General features: G+C 45.9%; 2 protein-coding genes across 4 annotated transcripts in view; one reads left to right on the top strand and one right to left on the bottom strand.

Annotated features, from left to right (window-relative positions):
• Mthfd1 (methylenetetrahydrofolate dehydrogenase, cyclohydrolase and formyltetrahydrofolate synthetase 1) overlaps positions 1–7,314 on the bottom strand; it is a 62,623-nt gene extending 55,309 nt beyond the window's left edge. The window contains exon 1 of the mRNA XM_021635535.2: positions 7,012–7,314. Coding sequence (XP_021491210.1) covers positions 7,012–7,052 — 41 coding nt within the window. The 5' untranslated portion in view covers positions 7,053–7,314. The remainder of the gene's footprint in view (positions 1–7,011) is intronic.
• Positions 7,315–7,379: 65 nt separating this feature from the next.
• The window catches only part of LOC110547761 (coiled-coil domain-containing protein 170-like), a 41,953-nt gene continuing 24,005 nt past the window's right edge, over positions 7,380–25,327 (top strand). The window contains exons 1-7 of one of the 3 annotated variants that reach the window (XM_060387669.1): positions 10,279–10,442; positions 10,650–10,835; positions 11,097–11,236; positions 12,160–12,180; positions 15,522–15,877; positions 19,522–19,608; positions 21,083–21,211. In XM_060387669.1, the coding sequence (XP_060243652.1) occupies positions 15,740–15,877; positions 19,522–19,608; positions 21,083–21,211 (354 nt within the window). In that variant the 5' untranslated portion in view covers positions 10,279–10,442; positions 10,650–10,835; positions 11,097–11,236; positions 12,160–12,180; positions 15,522–15,739. Of the gene's footprint in view, positions 8,494–10,278; positions 10,443–10,649; positions 10,836–11,096; positions 11,237–12,159; positions 12,181–15,521; positions 15,878–19,521; positions 19,609–21,082; positions 21,212–25,327 lie in introns of those variants that run through there. The other 2 variants (XM_060387670.1, XM_021635534.2) reach the window with 2 other exon arrangements.

Below are 25,327 nucleotides of genomic sequence, written 5' to 3'. Positions count from 1 at the left end.
GCACATTATAAACTAGCAGTGGTAGCCCCTGCCTGTAATCCCAACACTCAGAAAATCGAGGGAGGAGGACTGTTACACTTATAGGTCAGCTATAGACTAAGTCAGCCTGGGCTACAGAATAAGAGCCTAATAATCCCAGACTAGTGAGATACCCCAGTGAATTAAGGAGCTTGCTACCAAGACTAACAACCTGAGTTCACATGGTAGAAGCAGAGGGAGACCCTACCTCAAAATAGAAGACAGATATAGACAGATAGATATAGACAGACAGAGAGATAATTCATTCGGGAAGGATAACAGAGAAAATCACTATCAGAATCCCAGTGTATTCAAGGAAGGGTAAGATCCCTGCACACATCCTGATGCCCTGCCTTCCACCCTCTTCAAGGAAGGAGTTGACCAGCACCCACTCAGGTCCAACAAGCTCCTGACAACAGGCATTCAGAGCATACGGAATGCAGCCCGGTGGCTGGGCTCCTGCCTAGCACACACAGCGCCCGTTTCAATGCCAGCACTGCAAGAATACAGAACAGAACAATGCTAACCCTCCATCGTCTTTCAAAGAGTCAGGCATCCAGATTTTTAAGTATAATTACAGACACGAGTGTGTCTGAAAGTAATCTAATTTTTTAAAATAATTCTGCCAAGTAAAACAAAACACTTGGCTTATAAGCCACTGTTTTGTTAGAAGACAGAGTTGAGAGGCAAGATGGGATGGCCCTGCATACAGAGAACCCAGAAGCTGTGGCCAGCTAGGGAAAGGCGGGTCAGTGGGTCTGCTAGCATGGGCCTCACACCAGAGTCAGTCTCTCTATCTATTATCACCTAACCATAGGTCTGCTGTCAGAGCTGGTTATGGTGACAAGGGTTAGCTACAAGTCACCTGTAAACCTGGACATTATCACCAGTGGGGGACATGGCAGTCTAAAATATATCTGCTTAAAGAAGAACAGGCAGAAGCCAGTACATGAGCCACACAAATACCCACGTTTCTGCTTTCGAAAACAGACAGACAGACAAACACACACAGTTAAAAATAAAATGAATCTTAATGCTGGGTGGTGCAGGAGCATGCCTTTGATCACAGCACTCGGGTGGAAATTTCAAGGCCAGCCTTGCCACAGAATGAGTTCCAGGACAGCCAGGGCTACAGAAATCATTTGAGCAGCAATCTCAGTAAGATAGTGATGGTTTCCTGAATGCAACACCTCAAGACTGGTCATGACCAGGGACACAGAGGAACTTGGGAGCCTAACTGTGACATCAACCTGTTTTCCAGAGTCAGTTTGTAAAGGCAAAAACCACAATTAGCTCACAAAGGGGGCAGATGCTGAAACAGGGTGGTCACCTCTGACTCGAGTTATTTGGCTAACAAGCAGTTCTAGCTGACCTTGAAAGTGTGCCTGGCAGCTGGGGCCGGCTGTGCTTGTGGTTGGGGAATTTCTGGGAATAACAAGGCCACAGAGTTTCTCATTGAATGCAAACATAGTTTATGATCAACCTGACCTTGTGCAGAGAGTCTGTACAGATTCTTTTACATCAGCAACAAGCTGAGATGATATGGCTGGTGGACCTTAAACTAAAAAAAAAAAAAAAAAAATGGCTATACTTATGCCAAAAGGCCCATGCCTCAACAGTAAGCCCTTCAACTCTCTTGGGAGCTCTTTTCTTACTTTACCTTAATAAATTTACATTTACTCTATTTACTCTTTGTCTACATTTCAATATTTTTGGGCTTTTTTGTTTTGTTTTTCTAAATTAGGTTTGTCTGTGTGTAGCCTTGGCTGCCCTGGACTCTCTTTGTAGACCACCAGACTGGCCTCAAACTCAGAGATCAGCCTGCCTCTGCCTCCCCTGAGTGCTGGGATTACAGGCGTGAGCCACTGCACCCATCTTAAAGGAAAAAAAAAAAAAAAAGGATACACACACACACACAGGGTTTCTCTGTGTAACAACAACCTTGGCTGTCTTGGAACTCTCACTGTAGACCAGGCTGGCCTCGAACTCAAAGAGATCTGCCTGCCTCTGCCAAACTCTTTTTGTAGATCAGGCAGGCCTTGAACTCACAGAAATCTGCCTATTTCTGCCTCTCATGTGCTGGAATTAACCGCCTGGCTCAAATTTTTTTTTTAACTTAAAAAAGATTCTTGCCGAGTGGTAGTGCACATCTTTAATCCCAGCACTCAGGAGGCAGAGGCAGGTGGATCTATGTGAATTTGAGGACGGCCTGGTCTACAGAGTAAGTCCCAGGATGGCCAGGACTACACAGAGAAACCCTGTCTCAAAATAAAACAACTCCCACCAAAAAACAAAACAAACAAACAACAAACAAACAAAAAACCCAACAACAATAACAAAAACCCTATATACCTCAAAATGACTTTCTAAGGGAAAAAAAAATTTTTTTAAAGGCAGAGATAGCTGGGCATGGTGTTGCACACCTATAATCCCAGCACTCAGAAGGCAGCAGCAAGCAGATGTCTGTGAGTTCAAGGCCAGCAAGGTCTACAAAGTGAGTCCAGGACAGCCAAGGATACAAAGAGAAACGCTGTCTCGAAAACAAAGACAAAAAAAGACAGAGTCTCATGTAGCCCAAGCTAGCCTCAAACTTACTGTGTAGCTGAAGATGACACTGAACTCCTGGTCCTCCCACATCTATCTGCCTCGTGCTGGGCTTCCAAGTGTGTGCTGCCACACCCACCCTTTTTAGAAAGAAGAATTAAGGGAAGTACAAGCAAACAAAGGCAAAGCCCAACAGATCGCACAAAACAGAACAGCCCCCTAGAAGAATTATGCTCTCACCTAAGAACCAAAGCAAGGTAGTTCTGACACTGGCAGACACCCCTTGGGCCATGCACACAGTGCTCACCCTTTTTCCGGGGGCAAATTTCACCTCCAAAGTCAGTTCTGCCACTCACTCAAGAGGGGCCACTCAGTTTGCCACAGAGCCATCCCTGCTGATCCAAAGGTCCAAAGCACAGGCTATGCTTGTATTCTTGATTCGGATCCTCCTTCCCCAAAACACTGACAGGCTCACAGCACAAGTCCAGGCCCATAGGTCACTTTCACACAGAATTAACATTCATGCTCATTAACCCTGAGCCCAAAGAACAGAAACCTCCAGCTTTCCTCCCTGCTCTGGTTTTTTCCCCCCAGCACTTCCTGATCCTAATTTATCATGTACACGTAGCTATTGGTCAGCAAACTCTGTGAGGGGAGAGAGCTGGGGTACTTTATGCACTACTAGAGTCGTGGGCTTTGACGATATCCTGACAGAGAGAAAGCACACAGATACTGCTGAGTAAGAGGATAAATGCCCCAAAGGACACATAGCTGTCTACCCCAGGCATCACCCTCCCACAAGTTCCAGGATAGTACGGGTCACACAGGAAGACCTCCCGCCCTCCAAAAGCAAAACCAAAAGAGGTTGGGCCTAGCGGCAGAGGGCTGTAGTTTTAGCTGAGAGGTGGAGCCAGAGGATAGCAAGTCTGAGTCTTGCCTGGGCTACGGAGCTGGTTCCAGGGCAGCCAGAGCTATACAGAGAAACACTGTCTTGAAAAACCAATAGATAGACAGATAGATGACCAAAGAGATGATAGCTCAGGGGCAAGCTAGCTTTGGTCTCTAACACCAGTCAGAGGGGAGGACGTCTTTTGCCTAGCAAAAAGAAAAGTGTGGACAACCTACGAGCTCTACGTACCTACAGCTCAACCTGCTCAAGCTGAGAGAAAACCTCTGGCTGACTGAGCCAGGCAGGCCATCTCTCCGTCCAGGATTCTTGTTCTCTGAGAACTGTCAGCAGGCACACCAGCTCCTACAGTCAAGCTCTGCAGGAAGGCCAAGTGACAAATGGCCACCATAGGAGTATAATGAGTTTGATCCCTGGAACCGGGAGTGGGGGTGGGGGTAGAGGAGCAGGACATGACCCACCCTACACAGTAGTCTTTTGGTTTCCATATGTGCACCATGGCACAACTGTATCAGCACTCACACACATCCAATGATAAATTAAAAGAAAGAAAAAAACTCTTGCGGTTGGCTGATACACTCAAAAGCAGAGCACGTGCCGAACAAGGTCGTAGGTTTGAATCCCAGCACCCACCAAACGAAAAAAACCTTACAACTATGTAGTGGTACATGCTTGTAACCCCAGCATGCCAGAGATGGGAGGCAGCAGGGTCAGAAGTTCAGAGATATCCTACACTACATAGCTAAGTTCAAGACCACAAAGAAAGAAGAAAAAAGTTGTTTGGAGCCAGGCACTGTAGCTCAGGCCTGTGATCCCAGCACTCAGGGAGGCGGATACAAGTGAATCTCTCTGAGTTCAAGGCCAGCCTGGTCTACAAAGCGAGTCCAGCACTACACAAAGAAACTCTGTCTCAAAAACAGAAAAAGATAAAGAAAAAAAATTCCCAGCACTTGGCAGGCAGAGGCAGATGGATTGCTGTGAGTTTGAGGCTAACCTGGTCTACAAAGCGAGTCCAGGACAGCCAAGGCTACACAGAGAAACCCTGTCTCAAGCCCCCCTTCCTCCAAGAGAAAGTTGTCTGTAAGCAAAAAGAAACCTTGATCTTGAACCTGGTCCCTCTGTAAGAGCAGCAAGAGCTCTTAAACGCTGAGCCATCTCAGGTGAACCGTATTGGTAGGAACTGGCCACTCTTTAAAGAAACAATGTAAAAAGTTAGCTTGTTAGATTCTGATCTTGCAGGGTCCCACCCAGTCCCTACAATTCTAAAACACATTCCCAACAGAAACCTGCACATCAGAATGTTCCCCCAGAAAAATGTTCCACACACAAAAATACCTGGAACAGCCAGGCAAGGCGGCACACACCATTCATTAGTCCCAACACTTGGGGTGCTTGTGACCTTACTGAAGGTCGCTCTTAGGACATTAAGAATTCGTTTGGAAGGCAGGGCATCGCAGATGCCAGGCGAGTCCTCTACCAATGAAATAATAGCCACAACCTCAAGAGACAGAAGGATAAAGAGGACACAGACATATTGTGGAATGGTACTCATCCTTGAAAGAGGAGATCTCGTCACCACACGGGGGGAACCAGAGGACAGTACGCTCAGGGAAGCAACCGTGACGCTGCAAGGAAAATGCTGTATAATCTCACTTACAGCGAAGCTACCACCCAAACAGATGGCTAGAGAAGAAAACAGGGCTTGGGGGGGAGATGGAGGGAACCAGATCAAAGATTACAAAGTCAGAGACCGGTAAGAGTAACAAGTAGAGTAACAAGTTGGGAGCTCCAAAGGACTGTGAGTAATCAAAGGATACTGCATCCAGGATTGTGTTGAGTAAGTTTATTTCAAAATACATAACTACCCATGCATCTACTTCACTATAGGAACCATATTTACTGCCTATATGCATCCCATAATATGTAACCAACCTCAAATATACATACTAATTTTTTTTTTTTTTACAAAAACTGCTAAAATTATTTATGTGCATTTATAAGCACATGCCATGCCTGTGCAGGGGTTCCCAGAAGGCACCGGTTCCCTTAGAACTGGAGTGTGATTACAGGCAGTTGTGAGCGGTCTGACCCAGGTGCTAAGGACTGAACTGAGTCCTCTGGAAGAAGCGCTCTTCACCTCCCCCCCCAGCCCCCTTCCAGCCCCCCACATTAAAGTTTAAGAAAGAAAGAAAAAAAAAAGCCCAATGTAGTGGTACAGATCCGTAATCCCAGCGCTTGGAAGGTGTGAGCACTGAGGCAGTAGTTCGAGGCCAGGCTCGGCTACATTTGAGTTAAAGGAAAAAGCACTCAGACGACTGTATTTTGATTTCTAGTCCAAAAAACCCTTCCTCGCCTTTGCGCAAGAATTCGCCATCTTTATTTACATTTCTCCTCTTTGTTCACCTTCCCAAATTGTCAATGAAGGATTACTCTGCCCCAGGGTAGATTTCCCCATCATTCCCTCAAATCTTCCACTGACGAAGCCAAGGGTTTACTGGGCACTTACTATTAGCCAGAGCGGTTAAAAAATAACCAGTGATACCTAATGTAAGAGCAACCTTCAATAAGGTCACAGAAACACACCTTTCTCCCTTCACAATCATCATTGCCAAATACTCCACCCCAAAAAAAGCAAGGAATGTAGGCTCAGTTCCCAACCCTCTCTCCCCACGAAAGCAAAAGGGTATTACTCTCCGGGAGTACACCTGGCAAACATTTCCACCGGTTAAGCATTCAAATGTGCAGGGCCGGCACAGGTGGGGTCAAATGAAACCGAATCAGCACGCAGGAGCCAAACCAAAAACTTCTGCGCCAAGACGGATAGGTGGTTACGAGAGCATGGAGCAAGAGAGGGTTGTGCGGCGCTTGCGTGGAATGTGGGACACCTTGGAAGCGGGACACAGACCAGATGGAGAAGAAAGTAAAAGATGGGGAGAACGCGTTGGATTCCAAGAGACCCTTTAGGCAGGGGGTGGTGGCGCACATCTTTAATCCCAACACTAGGGAGGCAGAGGCAGGAGGATCTCTGTGAATGCCAGCTCGGTCTACAGAGTGAGTTCCAGGACAGCCGGGGCTCTGTGGAGAGAAAACCCTGTGCCAAAAAAAAAACACAACAAAAAATTTAGAAAAAAGACCCTTCATCACTAACCAACCGTGTCAAGTCTGGTCACAATCGAACCACACCAAATTACAAGACCAGCGGCTACGCTGGGTTTCTGAGTTCTGACTCTTCGGGCAGCCCAAGTCTGGGCAGAAAGACGCCGCCGGCAGCTACGCTTTTGAGAGCTAGATCAGGCCAGGACTTGCCGCCAAAACCTAGGAACGCAGCCACCAGGCAGCCGATTGCAATCGCACACTGGGCCGGGGAGGTGTTTCTCTAGCTTCAGGAAACGGATCTTCAGATTCGAGAGGCCGTGTCGGTGTCCCCTCTTCCCACCATCTGACTGTGTGACGGGCACCTCTCCTGCAGAGCCCAGGAGCCTGGGGACCCCGCACGCCCTGCTCTGAGCCAGCCACCCCTATCAGCAAGGGCAGGTGCTTACGCGGAGATCACCTTCCCGTTCAGGATTCCCGCCGGTGCCATGGCCTTTACTAGTCTGCCGCCCACGATCAACACCAGCAAGAACCAGGCTCCTGCCCCTCCGCGCGCGCTCCGGACTGCACGACCCACGTGCTCGGGGAAACTCAGCCACTGCGCTTGCGCCGCGCTTCCTGGAGCCGAAGGTGCGCAGGCGACCCGGAAGGACGGCGGACGGCGGAGGCCCGGGAGAGACCGCGGGAGCGGTCGGAGGCTGCAAGGAGGATGTCGCCGAAGACTGGCTGGCGGCCGTGACTGGCTGCGGAGAGAGCCTGTGCAGAGCTTGTCTCTGATGGGCCGGGAGCGTCCCACCTCGCTTCTAGCCAATCAGAGCTCGTGTCTAGGGGGCGTGCTGACGGGGGCGTGGTCTGGCCGGAGCCCGGGCGGGAGCGAGCCTGTCTGAGCAAGTTTCTCTGATCGAGGTTACAGGGTTGCTGTGACAGAGTCCTGTGCGTCCCTGTGTCGTGGCGTGATTCTTTTGGATCGTCCTGGGCAGGAGCTGTTGGGGGCCTTAGGCTAATTGCGGGTGCTGGACCCGGAGCCCGTGATGCGGCTTTCTCCACTTTGTTAGGTCCCGAGCTTTGGGGTAACTTTGCCTCACTGTAACCCCCCCTAGCTGGAATGAGGACATCCTAACGAGGCAATTATGTCCCTCCCGATAGCCGTCTGCCGAGAAACAAAACATCCCAGGGAAATGAATTTCCTCCTGGAATCTCGTGCGGGGAGAACCTGCTTAGTGTCAGCCAGAGTGGAAACTTGTTTCTGGGGAAAAGATTTCACACACAGATCACCTTGCAGGACTGAAGCCTAGACAGTGATGAATGGGACACGCCTTGGCTTTAACTGTTCAGCTCTGTATAAGTCTGACCGTTTAAACCTTACCCTCATCTAAGGACCGAGAAGATAAGACTTCTCTTTGTCCCTCTTCCCAGTGTGACCACTTTGAACAAATCTCCTTTTTCTGTTACTTAGCATTACTTGCTTAGTTGGCTTATTAAGGATGGTGGCCAACTTTGTCTATTAGATTGTAAGGGCCCAGGGTCTGACTGACAAGCTCTATAATCCAGCTTTCCGTCACTTAATAATATTGGTCGAACCTGCTACCCTCTCAGGGTTGAAGCCCAGAGGCACGTTCAGCCCGGCAGCTGAGAAGGACGCCAAGCTGCAGTCTGGGGCGCCAGCCTTGTGGAGGCAGCAGGAGTCAGGATGAGCGTCCCTCTGCTCTCAGCAGATCAATATTGGAGCAGCGACCACCCAGCTAGATGCCAGTAAGGCCGACACCCCTCTGCGCTGGTCCGGGTGCAGAAATGAGTTTGGGCATTTCCTTCGGAGCCTGGTGATGGGAAGGGATCAAAGTCGCTGAACTGGCTTTGTTTTTCCTGCTGCTGGAACTGGGCTGTCTTCTTGCCCTTCTCTGGTTGCAGTTTTCCCCACAACAGTTCTAAAGGTAAGTCCTTAGAACGTCACCACACGGCTGTTGACTTATCTATCAGTCATTGTTAGAGTGGCTGTTTCAACGAACGGCGGGACGCGTGGTTACCTTGACCTTTCTGTGCTGGAGTTAACCTAAGGCTCACATGCTAGGCAAGCGCTTCTCATCCGCTAGGTTCCCAGCTCTGGGACAGAGCTTGTACTGAACTTGACTTTTTTTTTTCCCCTATTGTGTGTGTATTTTAGTTTGTGATTTTTACCTGAAACCACATCATATATAGAGCTAGAAGATCTTTCATGTCTCATTGGCAGTTTAACTGAAGTATGATGTGCATACTGTACAATTTGCCCATCTTTAAGAATAGAAGTTGATGATTTTTAGTTTACAGTGTTTGCATTTACAGAGCTGGGCGACCATCACCAGGGTATAATTAGGAAATCTTCGCAATCTTCGCCGTCTTCATTGTCGGTTGGTTGTTTATTTATTTAATTAACTTTGGATACCTAACCCAGGCCCTCGCCTATGGTTCAACATGAATTCTACCACAGCCCAAGCCTGTACTTTACTATTCTTTTTTCAAGACACTTCTCTATGTAGTCCTGGGTGTCCTAGAGATCAGTCTATAGACCAAACTGGCCCCTCAAACTCACAGAGATCCACCTACCCCTGCCTCCCAAGTGCTTGGATTAAAGAAAAGAAAAAGGGGTAAGGGGAGGCTAGAGAGATTAAGAGAGATTAATCCCAGGTGGTTAAGAGCATTTGCTGCTTTTGAAGAGGGCCCAGGCTTCGTTCCCAGCACCCACACAGCAGTTTACAACCTCCTATAACTCCAGCTCCAGGCAATCCAACTCCCTCTTCTGGGTATCCATACCACATCACACACAAGCTATACACATGAATACATTCAATAAAAATGTTTAAATGTTTCTGTAAATTGCAGTTAGTGTTTCTATTGTATATTGCGTTTCAAAGAAGAATCTTACTAATTTATTGCTAATTAATTACGAATTTGTGAGGAAGAGGCCCAAGCCCCATTTAACAGGTAGAGAAATGGTCTTAAGCCCATATACCTACTGCCAAAACCTATGACCAGATTAGGCTCCAATCCTTGATGCCTCATCCCTAAGTCTATTGCCTTTACCATCTCAACAGACTGGTTTTAAGCTACAGTATCAATGTGTGACATGTTTAATCCATTCACTGAGCAAGTAATTGTTGAACAGCCATTTCCTGCTAATAATTCTGTTCCAAATGCTGACAGCACCCTAGAGAGCCCAGTATCACAGTGAACTGTTCCTGAACCCAGCTCATATTCTAGTGAGAGTAGGGTATAGCCTGTTCTGTCAGATATTTTTCTGATTCGTCACTGTTTCTGCCACTCAATTAGACATCACTTTCAAACATAGGTGCTTCCTTCTGCAAACTATCTTTACCTTCATTGTTTGGGATTAAAGGTGTGTGTGGCACCATGTCTGGATCTAAGCTTTCTTTCTTTCTTTCTTTCTTTCTTTCTTTCTTTCTTTCTTTCTTTCTTCTTCTTCTTATTTTATTTTATTATTATTTTTTTGTACCTGATACTTGCTGTACAGCAGGCTGGCCTTGGACTTAGATCTGCTTGCCTCTGCCTCCTGGATTAAAGGTGTGTTTGTATTCCAGCCGGATCACACAGGTCTAGAAGGTCTTTGGATGTGAACTCACGCCAGGGCAACCATGTTCTGAAGTAACATTCTTTTATAAGAGGAGATGGGGAAATGCTGGGGGTTGGCTGGTTTGTTTTCCGTGGCTGAAGGTTGAAGCTCACACACCTAGGTGCCAGGCAGTCACTCAGTACTGGTGCCCCATCCTCGGTCTAAGTGCTGGAAAGAGAAGCTTTTCCGGGCATCTGATGTGAGAGAAACCTGACTCAAGCAAGGGGCTTGGAATGTCAGAGAGAAAGCAAGGATCTGGCCTAAGCAACTAGGCAGGTAGAATTGCCATTTTAACTCTTGGGGGTGGAAGGCTCATGTTACGGGGATAAGATTCTCAAATCATTTAAACTGTTCTTAAATGCCTCCCGGACATCCCGTCCCTAGAACAGTCCAGTTTAGAATCCCAGGAGATTATCAGGGGAGATGGCCCTGTGGGTAACAACGCTTGTCATGCAAACCCTGACAACCTGAGTTCCAACCCAGGTCAAAGTGAAAAGCTGGGTGCGGCAGGGTGCATATGTAAACCAGCACTCCTGCTGTGAGACGGAGGCAGCAACCGGAGACGCACAGAGAAGCTGGAAGCAGCGGGAACAATGCGAGACCTCACCTCAAAACAGCGGAAAGAGAGAACTGACTCCTGAAACTTATCCTTTGAGCTCCATGTGCAGGGTTGGTGTACACACACACACACACACACACACGCACACTATCTGAATGCAATGCCAGCATTACAGTAAGGCTGTAATGTAAGGCTACAGTACCTTGCAGCATCTCTACCTTGTGCTGAAACAATTCATCTCAGTGTCTCCTGGAGCCCCCCCATGGGACATTCCACACACACATTTTTTAAATTTGTTCATTGTAGGCTTAGATTTTCTTTCAAACACCTGCTTTATTTAATGTTCGTAAACACCTCTACCTCCCTTCCAGCCTCCTGACCTCAGGTGGAGAGATGGAAGAGAAAAAGAAGCTGAAGGTGATGTGGATAATGAAGAGAGGCAGAACTGGAGACGCGAGGGTAGTGAGGAACAGCCTGATGAGAGTAGGCGGCAATGCCAGCTAAGGCCACGGTAAGGTCCTGGTCCGTGCTGCCACCAAGAGCCATGTCAGGGTCTGTGGTCCTGTAGCAGCGAGGCTCTGTTAGCAGAAAAGAGCAGGAGGTTTTTCCAGGTCTGGGCTGCTAGCTGGAGCCATGCTGATATGGAAGGGCGGTGCAGAGCTGGCCCCACTGGTTGCCTGAGCATGTTGGGAAAGCTGGTTCTGGCAGCAAGAGAGCTGACCCCACCCATCTCTAGCCAGCAGCAGTAGTCAGAGAACAGCCTCCCCACCCCCACCTTGCCCAGGCAGCAAAGGAGAACGGACCCCGGTTGTAGGAGTTACAGGTAAGCTGGCCTAAGAAGAGTGGTGAACGGGCAAGGAAGAGATGCCCTCCTCCCTCCACTTCACCCCTCACTACCTGTGGCAGGCTGGAGAGCTGGCCCTGAGGTCATGAGAGCAGGAGAGCTGGCCCTACTCCTCCCAGGCTGTAACACTCAGGATAGCAGGACCCAGCACCTCACCAGGGCAGCACAGTAGAGCTGGCCCTGCTGGCATAGGTGAGCTGGCCCCAAGGGCATAAGAGCAGGAGCTGGCTCTGTCCCCTGCCATCTGCAGCAATAAGTGAGCTGACTAGGGCAGTGTTAGAGAGCTCACCCTGGTGGTGTGGGTGCCAGAGAGTCAGTTACTACTCAGCCCCAGGGCTTTGAGGGGGCCCACCCCAACATCTACCCCACCTCTGAACTGCTGGAGTGCATGAAGGGCCAGGTCCTGCAAATACAAAACTGCAGGGTCTCCGTGATATAGAGCAATGACGGAAGCCAAAGCCCTGAAACCAGACCAATGACTCATTGCAATGACCATTTACAAGTAAAGAAGTGTGGACAAAAGGTTATATTTTGTGATGCACTGTGATACATTAGAGCTTCTACAATGAGATTTTTCTCTTCTTTTGCAGAGGAGGCCGCAAGGATGAAGGGTATGTACGAAGGGATGAGGAGATGAGTGGGACTGAGAAATTCACAAAGAATCAATAAAAAATTAAATTAAAAAAAAGGCAAATGAGGATGTATTTCATAGAAAGAAAGACAGTTCTGCAAAATACCAAAGACAGGGCAAGTACATAAAGACTAAAATGACCATTTTTTCTAAGGCTAGAAAGGCAAAGTATTTAAAGGCTAATAATGACATTCATTACTGACACTGTATATCATTTTGCATTAGGCCCATTTTTAATTTCGTAATATCTATCAAAAATTTAAACATAGCATGGTGGCACATGCCTTTAATTCTAGCAGTTGGCAGGCAGAGGCAGAGGAATCTCTGTGAGTTCAGGGCCAGGCTGATCCACATAAGGAGTTCTAGGCCAAAGCTATGTAAGTGAGACCTTGCCTTAAATATATATACTTAAATGTCAGGGTGAAATGAAGCATGCTCTAAGATCAGCGCTTGGGAGGTGCAAGGTTGGTCTCAGCTAAACAGATTTTGGTGTTACTAATATATATATATATATATATATATATATATAAATGGGTAATTATTTTGGTTTTAAGCTCTAAGAACTTATCCCACAGTGATTTTACACAGAAAGATGTATCTATGAAGGCATTATTAGTCAAAATATTAATTTTAATAGTAAACATAAAGCAGTCCATCATAACCAATTTCTTTGCTAAAGACATAGTAGATACACATGTGAAGACGGATAACATATGTGTCACACACTACATAGATGTCTCACATGTCTGACCTTTTTTTTAGGTGGGGGAGAGGGGTGAGGCAGGTCTCATATAGCCCAGGCTGACCTTGAACTTGCCATGTAGCGGAGGAGGGCCTACAGCTTCTAATCTTCCTGTCTCTACCCCCTGAGTGTTGTATTTATAGGCACGCCACACACCTGTACTGGCAGGATGATGGTCATCTTGGGTGGCAGGACGGATCTTTTTCTCTGCCAGTTTAAAGAATGAAAAGTCAGGAAAAGCACGGTCTCAGGATTCAGGGGAGTTTTATCAACACTGAAAGCACAGGGCCTCTCTGCCTCCTAGGAAACCCTTCTACCAGTGAGCTACACGCAAACCTCAGAGGGTTTCATTTTAGAAATTTTATAGAGAAAATGTTGTTTCTCCGGGTTTAATTATCTACTACTCTCCTTCTTGTGAATCTTAATTTCTTTCTGCCTAATTTTTATTATACATAAATAAAGACAGTGGACAGTCATTTTTTTTCACCCTAAATTTTACATTTGAATGGCCTTACAGCTTCAAAAATATTTATGCCTAGGATGCACCCTCAAATTAGAACTTGGAATGAGGTCAGACTATCAGTATTATTTGATATTTGAAGTATATTCTCGGCTGTTTTGGCATCAAGAATATACATATATTAGAGACAAACTTTCTCTGCTGTGAAAATATTTTTCCTAGAATAAAAAATTCCTGTTTTTGAGGTAAATCATCTTTTCCTTAGGAATAGTAGGTAGAAGTTTCATTTTCTATCCTATTAGGGAATCAGATGTTTTATGTATATAATTATATGATGTAACCTATATTTACATATATGTACATATGTAAATATATGTGTTTTATATTTATGTACATTTTACATATATGTGTATATATCTCTGAACATATTGCATATATATCTGAACATAACCATTTGATCTCTTCTAAGAATGTCATCAAAGCCTCCAAATACAATTGTTTTTATGTTTGATGGAGTGGTGTTTGTCCACTATGGTAGGCTCATTTTCTTGCATTGTTTTTTGTTTGCTTGTTTGTTTTTTTTATGTTCACTAATATTTGGTGAAAATGCTTCGTGCTTTTACTTCCTTAGGGAAATAGTCTCAGCCTAACTGCCGCTTTGAGAGGGTTCTGCCTCTTTTGCTCTCTATGATGTGTTCACCTAGCAACGGTTTCTGTGACATGCAAACATTCTATTGGCAAATTGCGCAGGACACCCACTCGTTTGGGTGTCTCCTGGGAATCGATTTTGGATTTGGGATGTTTCTCTTGATCCTGATATGGTAAAACAAACAAACAAAAAAAGCTTTGTTCTCTCTCCTAAGTGAGCCATAGCAAGCTATATCTTATGTGTAAGAAAGTAGGACACACGGAGTGTGAGGGTGGGATTTTCAGAGTTGTAGAAAGTAAGCAGTAACCTGAAATAATCTTAGATAGAACTCAATGTCCATTAAAAATTTTTAATTACATATGTGTGCATGCGTAATTACCATGGTGGTCAGAGGACAACTTGCAGGAGGTGTGTGTCTATGTGTGTGCATGCCTGTGTATACAGATACACAGTACATATATCATGTGGAGGTCAGAGGACAACCTTCAGGGGTCTGTTCTCTCCTGCCAGGTGAGTCCTAGGATCAAGACTCGGGTTATAGGAGTTCGGCAGCAAGGAGCTTTGACTGGATGACCCTCTCACTGGCCTTCACCCTTCTCTTGAACCTCCATAAAAGAAAGACTTAAGTATTAAGCAGGCCCTCCGAGTGCCCTTATGTGTGTGGCCTGCTACTCTAGGCTGTTCTCATCCGAGCTAGCACTAGGCGTCACACAGTTTCCCTGGTTCAAATCTCTGCGTGCTTACGTCAGTGCTTTGAGTAAGATTCCAAGAACCCGGGAACGTGGGACTGGCTCAGTGATGAAGGACCTCATTTCTCTCAGGGAGGACCCGGGTCCAATTCTCAGCACACATATGGTTCTTCACACCCTGGAACTCCAGTTCCAGGAAACCTATACACATTGTATAGACAGACAGCTCGGGCACACACACTTACACACATACACACACACACTAAAATAAATATTAAAAAAGAGTATTGGAAACACCAGCCCAGACCCTGACCTCCGGTAACACTAACACACTCAGAGACCCTGATTTTAATCCTTAAAACTGAAAAAATAAACAAAAAAGTAGCATAGGTTACATTTACGCTTTCCTTTGGACATAAAGAAGCTCTATAAACTATTGTATACACATTATCAATTCATCAATTCATTTATGAGTTTTTATAGGTTGGTTCTTGAATCCTGTAGTTAACATTTTTGATGGGCTGAAAACTTAAAAATGATGGAAATTCACAGGTCATAGAACTATGACTCAGATATAGCATTAGGAATGGCATATATATATATAAAACATTAGAAATATATAATTAAAAATTAAATTTATAACATGTAAATATAGATATTATAATATAAATATTTATAAATAACATAAATATAATATTTAATAGATATAATATAAATATTTAAGAAATAATATATTCATTTATCTCCAAATGACACTTCAACTATGTTATGTTCTCTTTAGAAACTAGGTCCACATTGTCTCCAAGAAACAAGTTCAGCAGGCAGCCCCTTCTGAGGCCTAACTGAACACTGAGACAGCACTGAAACCGTCAAGACATCTTTGCTTGTTGGCCCTGGGCACGCCTCAGCCTCTCCTCCTGAGCGCTGTGCAGAAAGTTCCCTGGGAAGCATCGGGGGTGACCACGGGTGGACCTGTTTCATGCTTCCTGTGCCTCCAGCATGTCGAGGCCACTCCAGACTGTAAGTCACTCGGATCCAGGGAGGCTTGCTCATAGCCAAAGCACCGAGGCCTGTGATTCCAACCTGTTAGAAGCCAGGCACCGATCACATCTAGCAGCTCAGGAAAACGTCCCGGTGGTGAGTTGGACTCTAGTGTTTTGTTTCCATTCTGAGAAGGAAGGAAAATATTGTTTGGGTACTGTTGAGAGCAAGTCAACGGAAGGGAAGGGTTGCTTCTGGCTGCCCACTTGCTGGGGCACTTAGCATTTCTTTGCTAGAGTATAATACAAAAGATAAACTCAGGGGCCTGTTGACAGAGTTCAGCAGATAACAGTGTCTATGGCACAAGCCTGATGGCCTGAGTTTGATTCCTGGGACCCACAAGGTAGGTAGAGAGAACCAAGTCCCAAAAGTTGCCCTCTGACCTCCACGTGAAGGTTGTGGCACACACTTGATCATACATGCAAAAACAAATGTAAAACAGCAACAACAAAAAAAAAACCCAGAGGTTAAATGATATCCCAATTTTTTTTTGTTTGCTTTTTGAGACATGGTCTCTCCCTATGGCCCAGGACCCTATAGCCCAGGCTAGCCTCCCATTTATGTCTCCTCCTACATCAGCCTCCAGAATTCTAGGATTGCAGGTGTGAGGCGCCACACCTCCATCTTTGACTCTTGAGACTGTATACATGACTGACCTGACTATCTAATCGGGCAAGCCTCACAGTCATGCTGACCACCCCTGCCTCTGTTTCCCTAGCACTGGAAAGACAAGTAGGCCATCAGGCCAGTCCTCTTCCACTTACATTTTTAATTTTTTTATTTACTGATTGATTGGTTGATTGATTGATTGATTGATTGATTGTGGGGGGGTCAGAGGACAACTGTGACAGTCAGTTCTCTCCTTCCACTATGTGCTTGTCAGGGACAGAGCTCAAGCCATAGGTTTAGCAGCAAGTGACTCTACCTCATGAGCCATCTGGTATACCTCCCACTGCTCATTTCTAAGTTTAACTCCAGAACAAGAAAAAGTGAAACATCTGGATCTAATAAAACCTCCAATAAGTTTTGGGGTTGCTTTTTTTTTTTTTTTTTTTTTTGGTAGTTCAAATTACTACTGCCCATTACTCAATCAAAATGAAAGCCTGCTACAGAGTGTCTCTGACCTTACTGTCTTGTAGTTTAGGAAATCCCACTAGCGAGCAGCCACAAGATTTAGTGGCACCACCAGATGGCCCAGCTCTCCTCTTCTGCCCTATGGGGCTGCTGGGTTCACAGACTTCATTCAGGACCTTAATGGGGATTTTTTTTTCTGGAATTTAAATATCTTTCTCAGAACAAATGATGGCCTTCCACTGACGTTTTTAAGAGCACTGAAAGATCCAGTCTTTAGCTTATTTACCGCTAGAGCAGTGGTTCTCAACCTTCCTAATGCTGCGGCCCTTTAATACAGTTCCTTATGTTGTATGACCCCAAGCATAACATTTTTGGTTGCTACTCTCATACCTGTAATTTTGCTGTCGTTCTGAATCATAGTGTAGACATCTGATATGCAGGGTGTCAAGGCCATTCTTGGCTGCATATGGAGTTTGGCGCAAGCCTGGGGTACTCAAGACTCTGTTTCCAAAAAAGAAATTTGGCCACATTCTACTATCTTATTATGTGTAGTCTGTTTGTTACACCTCATTTGAGCATGACAAAAATCTGCTTGTTTTTTTGCATTTTGTTTATTTTATTTTTGCATGCCTTTCCTCTTTTCTATTATCTTAGAAGTTATACAATATATGATATTATTTCCACAGCTATAAAGCTTTTACTATTGAGGTGGATGTGATCAAAACACATTTTATGCCTCTATGACATTCTCAAACAATAGTTTTATTATATTAATATACATATACACTTAGCATAGTTAACTAAAATCTTTACTAGTCATTTAAATTCTTTAGTACTAAACTTTTGTAGTACTTAACTTCTTTTTATGTTATTAATCTATGTCCCTCTAAAAAAAGAAATTTCTGCAGGGCACGATGGCACACACCTTTAATCCCAACACTGGAGAGACAGAGGCAGGTGGATCTCTGAGTTTGAGGCCAGCCTGGTCTACAGAGTGAGTTCCAGGAGAGCCAGGGCTACATAGTGAGACCCTGTCTCTAACTAAGTGAATACAAAAAATTATAAAAAGAAAGAGAAGAAACTGCTTGTATTAGTTGCTTTTCTATTTTGATAATACAATATATCACAACACAAGGTGACTTATGGAAGAGTTTATTTGGGCTTACAACTCCAGAAGGTTGAGTCCCTCATGGTGGGGAGTAATGGCAGCAAGCAAGCAAGCAGGTCTGATGTCAGGATCATGTTGAGAGATCACATCTCAACCACAAACGCGGAGCACAGGTCCGGCTGGAAGTGGCAAGAGGCTTTAAACTCGCACAGCTCTTGCAGTGAGGTTCTTCCTCAGGCAGCACCTTCCCACAACCTCCCCCAACAGCGTCACCAACTGGGGACCAAGTGTTCAGATGCTCGAACCTAATGGGATTGGAGGAGCCTTCCTTGTCCAAGCTACCACACTGTTTTTCGTGTGTGTGTGTGTGTGTGTGTGTGTCTGTGTGTTGTATGTTTGTGATGTATGTAATTTTGTGTGGTAGATGTACCTGTGAGTGTGCAAGCCTGCTCATGGGCCAGCAGAAGCCTGAGGACGGAGTTGGATCCTCTATCACTCTCCTCTTCTGAGGCCGTATCTCTCTGAACACAGCATTCACGTCTCTTCTGCCACCAGCCCCGGAGATAACCACTGGGCCATCCCTCTAGCCCAGCCTTCTTGTTGTTGTTGTTCAGTACCTTTAGTTTCTGCCACAGATATTACAATTTAGAACCCACGTGGTATTCTATTTCCTTCTTCTTTTTGTACTCCCTCCCCACCCTTTTGGTGATATCTGTGGTCCAGGTTGACTGCAGACTCACAGCAACACTCCTGCCTCAGCTTCCCAAGAGCTGGGATTACAGGTGCCAGCCACAGCACGCAGCATGTCTGTTCCCTATTCTTGCTTGTGTTTCACACTTGATAAGTTTGCTTTCTTTCTTGGTGGAGTGCACGAGAAGCTTTCTAAAGTACGGACACATTGTAGTAAACTCAGTTTGTCTAAAATGCCTTTATTCCTTTCTCAATCTTGAAAAATAATCTGGGCGTGTATTCCAAGTACCTGGGAGACAGGAGGGTCACAGTTTGAATCCAGCCTAGGCTGAATAGCTAGACCCTGTTTCAACCAAAACACCCAGACATAACTTAATTCAGTATGAAAGTATGTTTCCAGCTAAGTATGAACAACATGAACCATCTCGAAGATGCCGCCCCAACTTCCAAGATAAGGAAATGTAGGGGGGCTGGAGAGAGTTCACTGGGTAGTCTGCTTATATCGGAACTGTGAGAGTCTGAGACCAGCTTCTGGCATCCACGTGAAACCCACAGGCACAGCCAAATGTGCCTGTGATTCCAGCACCGTAGAGACAGGCAAAGGCAGATCCCACTGGGGGAGCAAAAAGCCAGCGAGAGATGACAGCACCTAAGGAAACACAACACACACACACACACACATACACACACACACACCAAAAGGGAAAAAAAAAAGAAAGAAAGGAAAATATGAAAATTTATACTTCTTGGAATGGATGAAATATGTTACATTTAAAAAAAATACATTAAGAATACCATTCTGCTGTTTTCCGCTCTCTGTGTTAGTAGCAAGAAATCACTTTGTTGTTTGTAACTGTCTTGTGTCTAGGCTGCTCTCAAACTCACCATACAGCTGAGGAGGGCCTTGACTGTCTCATCCTTCTACCTTCACCTCCGGAGTGCGGGGATTACAGGTGTATGTCACCCTGCCTGGTTTTCCATTAGCTACCTTTTTCTTCTCCTTTTTGAAACTACTTTTTTGTTTTTAAAGAAAAAAAAGTTTCTTTTACATTTTAGTGTGTGTGTGTGTATATGTATATGTGTGTGTATGTATGTGTGTGTGCACACATGAGTATAGGTACCTTCAGAGGCTAAAAGAGGAAGTCAGATCTCTTGAACAGGAAGTTGTGAACCACCCAACTTGGCGCTGTGAACTGAACTTGGGTCCTCTGGAAAAAGCATCAAGTGCTCTTAACATCTCTGCAGACCCTAGAAACTACTTGTCTCTTTCTTCTTAGATTGATTTTATGTGCGTGAATGTTTTGCTTTCATGTGCACATTTGTAGCACATGCATGCCTAGTGTTCTTGGAGGTGGGAAGAAGACATTTGGTCACCTGTAACTGGAGTTACAGATGGTTGTGAGTCACCGTGTGGGTGCTGGGAATTGAACCCAGGTCTTCTGCAAGAGCCACAGGTGTTCTAGACTTCGGAGGCATCTCTCCGGAAACTACTTTTAAAATTCTTACCGTGCATGCATTTGTGTACATATGTGAGAGGTGTATGTACACCTATGCCTCCATCTGTGTGCATCTGCAGACATGCTTGGAGGTTGGAAGAAGATGTTAGGAATCCTCTTTGGGGCAGGGCTTGGAGCTCATAGGTTTTTTGTTTGTTTGTTTGTTTGTTTTTACTTTTCATTATATTATATATAGTATTCTGCCTGCATGTACACCTGCATGCCAGAAGAGGGCACCAGATCTCATTATAGATGGTCTTGAGCCATGATGTGGTTGCTGGGAATTGAACTCAGGACCTCTGAAAGAGCAACCAGTGCTCTTAACCTCTAAGCCATCTCTCCAGCCCACTTGTGGGGTTTTTTGGTGTGTGTGTGTGTGTGTGTGTGTGTGTGTGTGTGTGTGTTTCTGTCTAGATGGGCAGCCAGCAATCCTCAGAAATCCCCCTGTCTACATCCCAACCTGCCTGGTACGGGCTACAGGTGTGTTCGGGACCATGATTTGCCTGTTATGGGGGGTATTGGAATCCGGACTCTTGACCTCCTGCTTGCTCGCTGAGCCTCTCCGCAGCTCTCTCTAGAGTTATTAGACACACATGGAATCCAGACATCCAGGCGCTGTGTGTATGTTGTCTGGATTCCTGTCCCCTCAGAGATCACATCGCACCATTCACACAGGCTGCATTTGCTTCCCGATTGTAGAAACTGTTGACGGGGAAGTATTCGGTTTAGAGGGAGGTAAAGCAGATCAGCATGATTCTTTCTGTTTTCCTGCAAACTGCTGGGTTTGCTAGCATGGCACCTCAGAGTAAATATTCTAAAGCTGTGTCCTGTTTGCAGCTTCTTGTTGTAAGAGTTCGCATGGGCCAAAACGTTTATGTGTTTGGATCTGCTGGGCACAAATTTAGTTAACTAACTGGCCATTTCTCTTTATAGGCGTGTTTTGATCCACCTCTTGAAGTGGATATGACCAGAAAGCCAGCTGTGTACAACCAAAAGGCAGCTGACCCACTGCATCCTGGCCTTGCCAGCTTGTTGGTGAAAAACAAGACTCTTTTCGCGGAGGTATATGGATTAAGAAAACAAAAGTGGGGATTATGTCTTCCATCAAAGTTAGGAGGGAAATTTCTGGCAACAGCACGAGGCATTCTCTTAACCCAGTTTCGTCCTCCTCCCCGTACTGAACTCTCATCTCTGAGGAGCTCAGTTTGGATTCATGGCCACCTTTAACACTGTGCTGAAGATGGCGCCTGGTTCAGTGCTTTTGGAGGTCAGCCTGTTGCTTGTAGAATACCATGCTCAAGTTTTCTGATACAGGGGCTAGAGAGATGGCTCAGCAGTGACGAGCACTGTCATGCTTGCAGAAGACCCATCTTCAATTCCTAGCACCCACATGGCAGCTCTCTGTAATTCCAGTTCCAGAGGATCAGACACCCTCCTCTGGCCTCTGCAGGCACTGGGCACACACCTGGTACATAGCTGTACATCCAGACAAAACACCTATACACATTAAAAAAAATTGTAAGGGGAGCAGAGGCAGTTACCAGCATGAACTCGGTTGCCTGCTCTTTGACCACCTCCCCTTGGTAAGGTGGCCTTACTAGGCCACAGAGAAAGAGGATCCAGACAGTCCTGATGAGACCTGATAGGCTAGGGTTAGATAATAGGGGAGGACCACCTCCCCTATCAGTGGACTAAGGGAGGGGCGTGGGAGGGAGGGTGGGATTGGGAGGAGATGTAGGAGGGGGCTACAGCTGGGATACAAAGTGAATAAACTTAAAATAATAATAATAGAAAAATTTAAGTAAATAAAAGATGTTGCCCCACAAGCCCCTCGCCCGTGTGTGTGTGTGTGTGTGTGTGTGTGTGTGTGTGTGTACCTGAGGCTCTCTCCTAGGACCTTGCACATACAGGACTGAGATACACTGTGTGTCCTAAAATTTTGTTTTGTTTTGTTTTGGGAGACAAGGTTTCTCTGTGTAGCTCTGGCTGTCCTGGAACTAGCTCTGTAGACCAGACTGGCCTCGAGCTTACAGAGAGCCACCTGCCTCTGCCTCCCAGTCCTAAATATTTTTAATAGAAAGGATGAGTTCCCATTTTCAATGCCTCACGAGGTGGCAAACATCCACTAGTCTTAGTTAATACTTGGTAATATCTGAGTGTATCACACGAACCACCTTTGTAGGAAATACCTCGACTTTACTGCCTGTGATGAAGTCCGGGGAGCGACTGTAGAATTTCTTTAACTGAGCATGACTGTCCTCAGGATTAGTTGGCTGAGACGGCCTTCTGGTAACCACGGCTGGAGGCTCACTGGTCTCTGTCTATGTGAAGGGTGCTGTACTATAGCTGCCCGCGTCTGTTCCACCTCTCTGTGATGACCTTCAAGCAGAATCCTCCCAAGGCTCACCAACAGGCCAGCCTCAGACAAGCAGCTTCTCTGTGTGGCTGCGTTTGCTTCCTGGGGCTGCTATAGTCAAGCATCAGACTGAGCACTTAAGCAACAGCGCCGACTAGTGGTCACAGCAGCTAGAAGCCAAGGTGTCAGCAGGGGTAGCTGCTCCTGAGATGTTTCTTCTGGGGCTGTAGAGGGCGATCTTCTCCTGGTATCTCTCTCCCCCAGCATCTGTGTTCAGGTTCCCTCCCTCCCTCCCCTGCCTCTCATCCTCCACCTCCTCCCCTTCTGAAGATTTATTTTATTTGTATTTACGTGTGTGTCTTTGTGTATGTCTGCGGACACACCTACAGGTGTCCCAGGGGACTAGGAGACATCGGAGCTCCTGGAGCTGAAGTTACAGGTGGCTGGAAGCGACCTGACGTGGGTGCTGGGGACTGAACACCAGTTCTCTACAAAAGCAGCAAGGCCTCCCACCTGTGGAGTCACCTCTCCAGCCCCGAGTTTCCTTTTCTTATAAGGACACCAGCCAGGAGGCTGGCAGGATGGCCCAGTGGGTAAAGTGCTTGCCTCCGGTCCTGATGACACGAGGTCCGTTCTGGGCCCCAAACAGAAGGAGAAACCCAACCCTATGAATTGCCTTCTGATCACCGTGTGCATTACACAGCGTGTGCACATGTGAATGCGTGCGCTCACACATACAAATTAATATTTTAAAAAAAAAGGACACCAGGGACCACCTTAATGATGATATTTTAACTTAATTACTTGACTTAAAAGTATCATCACATTATGAGATATTGGGGATTACAATTCCAATATAGCAGCTTGGGGGGACACTCAAGTTGTTCCTGTAGAGGAATGATCATTCAGAACATGGCTGCTCTGGCAAGAGATCACAGCCAAAGATCTTCTAGGTCTGTGTGATCTGACTGGAATACAAACACGAGTCTAATCCAGGAGACAGCGGCAAGCAGATCTGAGTTCTAGGCCCGCCTGTTATAGAGCAAATTTCAGGTAAGGAAAAGCTCAGATCCAGGCATGGTAGTGCATGCCTTTAATACCAAAACATGAAGGTAAAGTTAGTTTGTAGAAGGAAGCACTGTGTTTGAAAGTGGTGCCTAATTCAGTGGCAGAGGAAGTGACAAATCAGAGAAAGAGTTGACAGAGTAGGATATGCCCAAATCTTATGAGAAGAGAGAGGAAAGGGAAGCTACTTAAAGGGCAGTGAGAGAGAGAGAGATGGCAGTTTCACCTGGACAGTAAGAGAGATAGGTTGCAGAAAGAGAATTCAGGTGAAGCTAGAATGAGTCAGAGAATGAAGAAAGATCCAGGAGATTAGAGAAAATTGCTTGAATTAGTTGGAGGCCAAGCAGAGCAATTCAGGGAGCTGAGAGAAAAGCCAGATTGAGTGAGTAAATTGGGAGAGAATTTTGAGCCACAACAGCTGAGTTGAACTAGCCAGCCCAGAGCTCAGTAAGAAGAAAGGGTGAGCTTATTCAGCAGTAAGTCTCAGAGGCTGAAAACATTCTAGGCCTAGGTTAGATTGTACGGAGGCTGGAAGCTTCCAGGACTAGGCCTTGGCTAGCAGAAGGAGGGTTGGTTAGCAGGAGGCAGTAAACCTTTTGCAACAATTGAACCAGACAAAAAAAAAGTTCCTCTTACGTGTTCATTTTCTGCCAAGACTTTTGGTTCTTTGTTGCTGTCTCATCTACCAATAGCTCAGTCCCAGATTCCACTTAGGAAGACACAACTGTAGCTCTGAGGGACTGGGGTCGTAGGTCAGCTGGTACAGTGCTTGCCTTACCTGTGTGAGGCCAAGATTCGATACCCAGGCCCACAAAGTGTGTATGTGTATATATTTTCACATACTTCGTGTATTTTGTATTTCTTTTGATTTTATCTTGTGTTATTTTAAAGGCTCATTTAGTTGAGCCCCCGGCTCAGTGGTGCGGAGTAATGGCGGAGGCAGGTGTGGTAGACCAGGTCTTTTCACTTTATTTACCCCGAACATTTTAAAAGTGCGTTTGCCTCCATGTGGGAACGGTACACACTTTTAATCCCAGTATCAGGGGGCTGAGAAAGGACAGCTGAATTTGAGGGTTACAGGAGACCTTGTCTCAACAAAACAAAACAAATCCAAACAATAAATAAGCAAGAATAAGGACGAGAGAGAGGAGTTAATTGGTCACGTGTTTGTCATGCAAGCACGAAGATCCCTAAAACTGCTTTAAAAAGCCGAGCGCTGTGGTGTACGCCTATAATCTTAATGCCGGGAGGCAGGGGCAGGAGGGCCCTTGGGTTTGCCAGCCGAACTGGTGAGATCCAGGTTCAGTGAGAGACCTTTCAGAGATTAAGGTGGAGGGGCCAGTGAGATGGCTCGGCCAGCATAGGCACTTAACTATGCAAGCCTGCCGGTTAAAGCTCGGTCTCCAGAGTCCACGTGCATTAGTTGCTTTTCTGTGGCTGACCAAAAGCGGCTTAAGAATTTAGTTTACAGTTTTCAGAGGGCTAGATGTCCGCAGTGACGGAGAAGGCATTGAGGTAGGAGTGGGAAGCTGAGAGACAGCGTGCAGGAAGCAGACATCAACAAAGTGGGGAGAGGCTATAAACTCTCAAAGCCCACCCCCAGTGACGTACTTCCTCCAGCAAGGCTCTACCCCCCCCCCCCACAAGGATCCAAAACCAACCCTAAAAACACCATCAGTGGGGACCAAGTGTTCACATACATGAGCCTTAGGGGTCATTTCTCATTCAAACCATGTAAAGACGGAGAGGAAGAGGCT

Source organism: Meriones unguiculatus, chromosome 7 (genome assembly GCF_030254825.1).
Source record: "Meriones unguiculatus strain TT.TT164.6M chromosome 7, Bangor_MerUng_6.1, whole genome shotgun sequence".
Classification (NCBI taxonomy): domain Eukaryota; kingdom Metazoa; phylum Chordata; class Mammalia; order Rodentia; family Muridae; genus Meriones; species Meriones unguiculatus.
This window is presented reverse-complemented; position numbering and strand designations above follow the sequence as displayed.